Genomic DNA, 9706 nt, shown 5'->3' on the forward strand with positions numbered 1-9706 from the left:
CTGCACAGCTGCTCACAGGCCTTGCTGTGCTCTGAGGCTCATGGTCATCCTCGCCGCGGGCCTGGGTTCTCATGCTCCCTGGGTCTGTGCACATGCTCAACCTCGCTTTCCACCACTGCTTCCTGCTCCCTCTCCATGCCCTTCCTCTCTGCTTTTTACCTTTCACATATTTTTAATAATTAATATATTTGCTTTTCTTTTTTAAAACTATAGTCACCAGGCTGTGCACTACATTTCCTCATCTTATTTATTTTAAAGCTGGAAGTTTGTACCTTTTGACCACCTTCATCCACTTTGCTCCCCACCCCACCCTGACCTCTGCTGACCACCAATCTGCTCGCTGTATCTATGAGTTCAGCTTTTTGTTTATTTGGATCCTACATATAAGTGAAGTCATACGGTATTTGTCTGATTTATTTCACTTAAAACAGTCCATCCCTGTAGGATTTATGGCTGAATAGTATTTCATTGTGTGTGTGTGGTATATGTGTGTGTGTATATAGTATAAGGCTTCCCTGGTGGCTCAGCAGTAGAGAATCCACCTGCAATGTAGGAGACACAGGATCGATCCCTGAGTTGGGAAGATGCCCTGGAGGAGGAAATGGCAACCCACTCCAGTATTCCTGCCTGGGAAATCCCATGGACAGGGGAGCCTGGTGGGCTGCAGTCCATGGGGCTGCAGAAGAGTGGGACACAACTTAGCGACCAAACAGCATTCATATATATATATATGTGTGTGTGTGTGTGTGTGTGTGTATGTATAAATGTATATTCATGATCAGTCACTTCAGCTGTGTGTATATGCATATATATATATATATATATACACGCATATATGTGCATTTTGTTTAACTATTCATCTATTGATGGATACTTGTTGTTACCAGTCTTTGCTATTGTGAGTAATACTGTCTTGGATGTGAAATTCTAGAACCCGCAAAATAGTTTATGGCATAAAAACTCAGAATAGTGGTTCCTTTTGTTGGGGTGAGGATGCAAATGGGCTGGGAAGGGGCATGGTGACCTTCTGGAGTGCTGATGGTGTTCTGTCTTGATCACCAAGATGGTGATATATTATCTTTAATGTATTCGTGTGTTTTTCTAAATTTAATTCAATGAGACTATGTTAACTTGGTAAAAGAACAGAATTTTCCCCAACATTCTATCATGCGAATTTGCAAGCATGTGGAAATGTTGAGGAATTACACAATGAAAACCTCTTCTATTAACATTTTACTATGCATGTGTCATCGCTACCTATCTGTCATTTATGTTACCTAGAGATGGGAATACCAGACCACCTGACCTGCCTCTTGAGAAATTTGTATGCAGGTCAGGAAGCAACAGTTAGAACTGGACATGGAACAACAGACTGGTTCCAAATAGGAAAAGGAGTACGTCAAGGCTGTGTATTGTCACCCTGCTTATTTAACTTATATGCAGAGTACATCATGAGAAATGCTGGACTGGAAGAAACACAAGCTGGAATCAAGATTGCCGGGAGAAATATCAATAACCTCAGATATGCAGATGACACCACCCTTATGGCAGAAAGTGAAGAGCAACTAAAAGGCCTCTTGATGAAAGTGAAAGTGGAGAGTGAAAAAGTTGGCTTAAAGCTCAACATTCAGAAGACAAAGATCATGGCATCTGGTCCCATCACTTCATGGAAAATAGATGGAGAAACAGTGCAAACAGTGTCAGACTTTATTTTTGGGGGCTCCAAAATCACTACAGATGGTGGCTGCAGCCATGAAATCAAAAGACGCTTACTCCTTGGAAGGAAAGTTATGACCAACCTAGATAGCATATTCAAAAGGAGAGACATTACTTTGCCAACAAAGGTCCGTCTAGTCAAGGCTATGGTTTTTCCAGGGGTCATGTATGGATGTGAGAGTTGGACTGTGAAGAAAGCTGAGCGCCAAAGAATTGATGCTTTTGAACTGTGGTGTTGGAGAAGACTCTTGAGAGTCCCTTGGACTGCAAGGAGATCCAAGCAGTCCATTGTAAAGGAGATCAGCCCTGGGATTTCTTTGGAAGGAATGATGCTAAAGCTGAAACTCCAATACTTTGGCCACCTCATGCGAAGAGTTGATTCATTGGAAAAGACTCTGATGCTGGGAGGGATTGGAGGCAGGAGGAAAAGGGGATGACAGAGGATGAGATGGCTGGATGGCATCACTGACTCGATGGACATGAGTCTGAGTGAACTTCGGGAGTTGGTGATGGACAGGGAGGCCTGGCGTGTCGCGATTCATGGGGTCGCAAAGAGTCAGACACAACTGAGCGACTGAACTGAACTGAACATCTATCTATCCATTCATCCATCCAGCCATCCTCAGTCTGTCAATGCTTCTTAATTCTTGATGGATTCAAAGTAAATAATGCATTTCCCACTAAATAATTCAGCAAGCATATCACTAATTAGAGTTCAATATTTGTTTATTGTTTGATTCTTTTGAAGCAAAAATTTACATAGTATGACGTGCACAAACTCTAAGTGTACCCTTGAGAAGGTTTGACGAACATGCTCACCTGTATCTTGAGAAGGTTTGACGAACATGCTCACCTGTATAACCCAAATCCCTATGACAACAGAGCACGTCGTCACACTCCAGAAGGCCACTGTCCCCCTTCCCAGTCCATTCCTGTCCTCACCGCACCAAAGGGAACCATTTCCTAACTTTTCTACCATAAACTATTCTACCTGTTCTAGCATTTCACATCCAAGACTGGCCACGTGGGCTTCTAAGCCTAGAAGTCTGTGGAAGGCTGTCCTCTGCCAGGGATAAGCTGATCCCCCTCTCTGTCTCTGTCTCTTTTGAGAACTGATAGTTGCTTGCAAACATCATGCCCTTACATTCTTCTTGTATTTTGCAGAAAAAGGAGCGTGAGCTTACAATAAATAAGTCAACAAACGCTTATACTACTGGGAAGATGACCCACCCCCCGAACATCCCAAAGGAGCAGACCCCTGCAGGGACCACAAATGCCTCTTCAGCCTCAGTAAAACCTGAAGACAAGGCTTCTGAAAACAAAAAGACTTACAACAGCATCAGCAAGATTGACAAAATGTCCCGAATTATATTCCCACTTCTGTTTGGCACTTTCAACCTAGTCTACTGGGCAACGTATTTGAATAGGGAGCCAGTGATTAAAGGGGCTACCTCTCCAAAATGAGCTTTCATGCTCCCAAACTCCAAGAGAGCCATACGTCAGTGACGGGCACCAAGGAGAGGTTGAACTCGGGGGGCCTCCCTTATCTGGGCACTATCTTTCAGGAAATTTTTGCATGTTTAATTATATGTACAAATAATATTGCCTTGATGTTTCTATATATAATGTCAGATGTTTCAGAGATGACACATTGATAAATAAATCAAGCCACTTTCTAGAAAAACAGGAGAAATGGCACTGACACTCAGATGCTCAGCACCTTACACTGAGAGTTTACAAACAAGTATATTTTTAACTGTTCCAAGTGTTACCTAACAATGTTTTTTATACTTCAGATGTCATTTCATACAAATTTTCCCAGCAAATAAATATTTTAGGAAATGCTCCATGATTATTACTTGACCAACTCTCACAAGAAACAGATATCACAAAGAGCACATTTTGCATTGAAAAATTCAACTGTGGGCATTTATGTACAAACTAATTGCCTTTGATAATTCTTTGAAATTAAAGAATTTAATTGCTCTGAAATTAAAACTACTGCATGATCTTATGTTAAGAAATAAAATAAATATTTATGCAGACATTTAATAATAGAAGCAGATAGTATGTTAGATTAACAGATAAAATATTTCCCCAAGGAAAAATTTAACTGCTTAAAAATTTTTTTTTTTGGTGGAGTGGGAATGAAACATACTTCTCTCCCTCTGACCACCCACCCCCCACTGACTAACTGAACAATGACCAAGACAGAAAAGATCTTAAAAAGTAGTGTGATGACAGTCTTGGCATCTGACCTGAGCATACACTGTCTGGAACACTGACCACAATTCACTGCGGCCAGAGTATAGTGCTTCAGTGGTGAGAAATTGTAAATGAGTTATTTTCCATTTTATTTCCCTGTATGTTATTTCATGATTGACTTATTGCTCTGTTAGCTTTTGTATATGAACCTTAAATGTTCATTAAAAAATAAAAATGAAACTGATCTTGTGGAAAATATGTCATTTTCTGAAAATATTTCTAATTTTGGTGGGTGTACTGACTCATTTTCTAAAGATGATATAAAGGAAACCCATCATGAAAGTGCTCGGGAAGAAAGCCTCTTACTTAGCTGTTCATCTCTGCTCTAGTCTGATTCTTCTGGGTAGCATGTAAAGAGAAAGCTGACTTCAACCACAATGAGGTGAATAGGTGGAACCAGAAGTTCTTTCTGTCACATACATCTCCATGATACAGTGCTCCACTGGTCTCTGCTCAATAGAGTCCTCCCTGAAGGTAAGGTTACTGCTCAGTCCTCCATACCTTTCCTTTTGCTGTTTGTGAAGAGTGATACAAAGAACTGCATGTAGACCATCTACTTACTGTTAGAGTGATAACATGTGTGAAAGAAACTGTTTCTTTTTCCTCTCAAGGGATTTTATGACCATTAGCAAATGGTATCAAAGTTCAGTTCAGTGACTCAGTCTTGTCAACTCTTTGTGACCCCATGGACTACAGCATGCCAGGCGTCCTTGTCAATCACAAACTCCCAGAGTTTACCCAAACTCATGTCCATTGAATCAGTGATGCCATCCAACCATCTCATCCTCTATTGTCCCCTTCTCCTCCTGCCCTCAATCTTTCCCAGCATCAGGGTCTTTTCAAATGAGTCAGTTCTTCATATCAGGTGGCCAAAGTATTGGACTTGCAGCTTCAACATCAGTCCTTTCAATGAACATCCAGGACTGATCTCCTTTAGGATGGATTGGTTGGATCTCCTTGCAGTCCAAGGGACTCTCAAGACTCTTCTCCAACACCACAGTTCAAAAGCATCAGTTCTTCGGCACTCAGCTTTCTTTCTAGTCCAACTCTCACATCCATACATAACTACTGGAAAAACCCTAGCCTTGACTAGATGAACCTTTGTTGACAAAGTAATGTCTCTGCTATGCTGTCTAGGTTGGTCATCACTTTCCTTCCAAGGAGTAAGTTATACCTGCCTAAACTGACTACTTCATGGAACTTAGTTCTTAAAAACTGATACACCTCAGCATGTTTGATGGACACAGATATGGTCATGGCCATGGACACACATATAAGCACATATTCAGAAGTCCTTTATCTTGAATAACTATATAAATGCCTATAGCATCCACTCACTGAAAACTCCCAAGTACTATTCTGAGAAATCTTTCCACAGGATTCAAGATCAAGTATTATATTTTCCTCTATGGATTTATGGATGTGAAAGTTGGACCATAAGGAAAGCTGAGCATTGAAGAATTGATGCTTTTGAACTGTGGTGTTGGAGAAGACTCTTGAGAGTCCCTTGGACTACAAGGAGATCAAACCAGTCCATCCTAAAGGAGATCAGTCCTGAACATTCATTGGAAGGACTGATGCTAAAGCTGAAACTCCAGCTTTGGCCACCTGATGCGAAGAACTGACTCATTGGAAAAGACCCCTGATGCTGGGAAAGATTCAAGGCAGGAAGAGAAGGGGACGATAGAGGATGAGATGGTTGAATGGCATCACCGACTCAATGGACATGAGTTTGAGCAAGCTCTGGGTGTTGGTGATGGACATGGAGGCCTGGCATGCTGCAGTCCATGGGGTCACAAAGAATCAGACACGACTGAGAGACTTTCACTTTCATTTTCATTTTCCATTGTACTACAGCACAAAATCAGCAAAAACCAAAGGCAAATCTGATGCTGACTGTGCAACTTTGTTTTTATTTACTGTTTATTTATATTTGTTTATGTAGTCTTCACATTTTAGCTTTGCATTGTAGTTTGGAGAAAAATATAGTATAGGTTGGATCTAAAAGGCTACACACAAGAACTCACTTTAAACATCTCAATCCTAACGGGAAATGTTATCTTCCACATTAGGTTGCATTAATTTTCTTGACAAATTCTAGCCTTTGTTACAGGAAACCATCAGAACCCTGCTAGGGGAATTCCAATTTGAGGATACTGCTGCATTTATATGCTGCTCAGCCTTAAATGTGAGCAAAATTTAGTGAAAAAGATCACATTAGTTTTCTGTTAATTTTGTATTATAGATATTTCAGTGTTTGTTATTTTTAATGAGGATACAATGACGAATCACCTTGGGAAAATGATAATAAGGTAGGAGATAAAAATTTTGAAAATGATTATAAATTACACTGCCCTACTTTTAGAACCAGAGTATTTAACATATCTCTTTTGACATCACCATAAATACAAAGAATATTCTAATAAGTCAGCAATCAGTATTACTTCCGGAGAAGGCAATGGGAACCCACTCCTGTACTGTTGCCTGGAAAACCCCGTGGACGGAGGAGCCAGGTAGGCTGCAGTCCATGGGGTTGCTCAGAGACACAACTGAGCGACTTTACTTTCACTTTTCACTTTCATGCACTGAAGAAGAAGTGGCAACGCACTCCAGTGTTCTTGCCTGGAGATTCCCCGGTATGGGGGAGCCTGGTGGGCTGCCCTCCATGGGGTCGCACAGAGTCGGACACGACTGAAGCAACTTAGCAGCAGCAGCAGCAGTATTACTTCTCTCTTTCTCAGTAAGAGATGGGTCTATTTAGGGCAGGCTGTGGTGAAAGTTGACCTAAATGCTTATGTACAACAATTTGGTTCAGACATTTCTAGAGAAACTATCTAAATTAAAATGGTACAGCAACACTTCGCATTGAATATTGGCAGTTCAGTTCAGTCACTCAGTCGTGTCCGAATCTTTGCAACCCCATGAATCGCGACACGCCAGGCCTCCCTGTCCATCACCAACTCCCGGAGTTCACTCAGACTCACATCCATCAAGTCAGTGATGCCATCCAGCCATCTCATCCTCTATCGTCCGTTCTCCTCCTGCCCCCAATCCCTCCCAGCATCAGAGTCTTTTACAATGAGTCAACTCTTCGCATGAGGTGGCCAAAGTACTGGAGTTTCAGCTTTAGCATCATTCCTTCCAAAGAAATCCCAGGGCTGATCTCCTTCAGAATGGACTGGTTGGATCTCCTTGCAGTCCAAGGGACTTTCAACAATCTTCTCCAACACCACAGTTCAAAAGCATCAATTCTTCAGTGCTCAGCTTTCTTCACAGTCCAACTCTCACATCCATACATGACCCCTGGAAAAACCATAGCCTTGACTAGCCGGGCCTTTGTTGGCAAAGTAATGTCTCTGCTTTTGAATATGCTATCTAGGTTGGTCATAACTTTCCTTCCAAGGAGTAAGCATCTTTTAATTTCAAGGCTGCAGTCACCATCTGCAGTGATTTTGGAGCCCCAAAAAGAATCTGACATTGTTTCCACTGTTTCCCCATCTATTTTCCATGAAGTGATGGGACCAGATGCCATGATCTTTGTCTTCTGAATGTTGAGCTTTAAGCCAACTTTTTCACTCTCCACTTTCACTTTCATCAAGAGGCTTTTTAGTTGCTCTTCACTTTCTGCCATAAGGGTGGTGTCATCTGCATATCTGAGGTTATTGATATTTCTCCTGGCAATCTTGATTCCAGCTTGTGCTTCTTCCAGTCCAGCATTTCTCATGATGTACTCTGCATAGAAATTAAATAAGCAAGGTGACAATATACAGCCTTGACATACTACTTTTCCTATTTGGAGCCAGACCGTTGTTCCATGTCCAGTTCTAACTGTTGCTTCCTGACCTGCATACAGGTTTCTCAAGAGGCAGGTCAGGTGGTCTGGTATTCCCATCTCTTGAAGAATTTTCCACAGTTTATTGTGATCCACACAGTCAAAGGTTTTAACATAGTCAATAAAGCAGAAATAGATGTTTTCCTGGAATTCTCTTGCTTTTACAATGACCCAGCAGATGTTGGCAATCTTATCTCTGGTTCCTCTGCCTTTTCTAAAACCAGCTTGAACATCTGGAAGTGCACTGTTCACGTGTTGCTGAAGCCTGGCTTGGAGAATTTTGAGCATTATTTTACTAGTGTGTGAGATGAGTGCAATTGTGAGGTAGTTTGAGCATTCTTTGGCATTGCCTTTCTTTGGGATTGGAATGAAAACTGACCTTTTCCAGTCTTGTGGCCACTGCTGAGTTTTCCAAATTTGCTGGCGTATTGAGTGCAGCGCTTTCACAGCATCATCTTTCAGGATTTGAAATAGCTCAACTGGAATTCCATCACCTCCACTAGCTTTGTTTGTAGTGATGCTTTCTAAGGCCCACTTGACTTCACATTCCAGGATGTCTGGCTCTAGGTCAGTGATCACACCATCGTGATTATTTTGGTCGTGAAGATCTTTTTTGTACAGTTTTCCTGTGTATTCCTGCCACCTCTGTTTAATATATCTTCTGCTTCTGTTAGGTCCATACCATTTCTGTCCTTTATCAAGCCCATCTTTGATTGAAATGTTCCCTTGGTATCTGTAATTTTCTTGAAGAGATCTGTAGTCTTTCCCATTCTGTTGTTTTCCTCTATTTCTTTGCATTGATCCCTGAAGAAGGCTTTCTTATCTCTCCTTGCTATTCTTTGGAACCCTTCATTCAGATGCTTATATCTTTCCTTTTCGCCTTTGCTTTTCCCTTCTCTTCTTTTCACAGCTATTTGTAAGGCCTCTACAGACAGCCATTTTGCTTTTTTGCATTTCTTTTCCATGGGGATGGTCTTGATCCTTGTCTCTTGTACAATGTCACGAACCTCATTCCATAGTTGATCAGGCACTCTATCTATCAGATCTAGGTCCTTAAATCTATTTCTCACTTCCACTGTATAATCATAAGGGATTTGATTTAGGTCATACCTGAATGGTCTAGTGTTTTTCCCTACTTTCTTCAATTTAAGTCTGAATTTGGCAACAAGGAGTTCATGATCTGAGCCACAGTCAGCTCCTGGTCTTGTTTTTGTTGACTGTATAGAGCTTCTCCATCTTTGGCTGCAAAGAATATAATCAGATTTCGGTGTTGACCATCTGGTGATGTCCATGTGTAGAGTCTTCTCTTGTATTGTTGGAAGAGGGTATTTGCTATGACCAGTGCATTTTCTTGGCAAAACTCTATTAGTCTTTGCCTTGCTTCATTCCGTATTCCAAGGCCAAATTTGCCTGTTACTCCAGGTGTTTCTTGACTTCCTACTTTTGCATTCCAGTCCCCTATAATGAAAAGGACATCTTTTGGGGTTGTTAGTTCTAAAAAGTCTTGTGGGTCTTCATAGAACCATTCAACTTCAGCTTCTTCAGCATTACTGGTTGGGGCATTGACTTGGATTACTGTGATATTGAATGGTTTGCCTTGGAAACGAACAGAGATCATTCTGTCATTTTTGAGATTGCATTCAAGTACTGCATTTTGAACTGTTTTGTTGACCATGATGTCTACTCCATTTCTTTTGAGGGATTCCTGCCCGCAGTAGTAGATATAATGGTCATCTGAGGTAAATTCACCCATTCCAGTCCATTTTAGTTCACTGATTCCTAGAATGTTGATGTTCACTCTTGCCATCTCTTGTTTGACCACTTCCAATTTGCCTTGATTCATGGACCTGACATTCCAGGTTCCTACCAATATTGCTCTTTACAGCATCGGAC

General features: G+C 41.3%; 1 protein-coding gene across 4 annotated transcripts in view; it reads left to right on the forward strand.

The window, feature by feature from the left end:
- GABRA5 (gamma-aminobutyric acid type A receptor subunit alpha5) overlaps positions 1–4179 on the forward strand; it is a 92284-nt gene extending 88105 nt beyond the window's left edge. For 3 of the 4 annotated variants that reach the window (XM_005221734.5, XM_005221733.5, XM_005221731.5), the window contains one exon: positions 2881–4165. In XM_005221734.5, coding sequence (XP_005221791.1) covers positions 2881–3180 — 300 coding nt within the window. In that variant the 3' untranslated portion in view covers positions 3181–4165. Of the gene's footprint in view, positions 1–2880 lie in introns of all 4 variants that reach the window. The other variant, NM_001075844.1, reaches the window with a different exon arrangement.
- Positions 4180–9706: the final 5527 nt, after the last annotated feature.

Source organism: Bos taurus, chromosome 21 (assembly GCF_002263795.3).
Source record: "Bos taurus isolate L1 Dominette 01449 registration number 42190680 breed Hereford chromosome 21, ARS-UCD2.0, whole genome shotgun sequence".
Lineage (NCBI taxonomy): Eukaryota > Metazoa > Chordata > Mammalia > Artiodactyla > Bovidae > Bos > Bos taurus.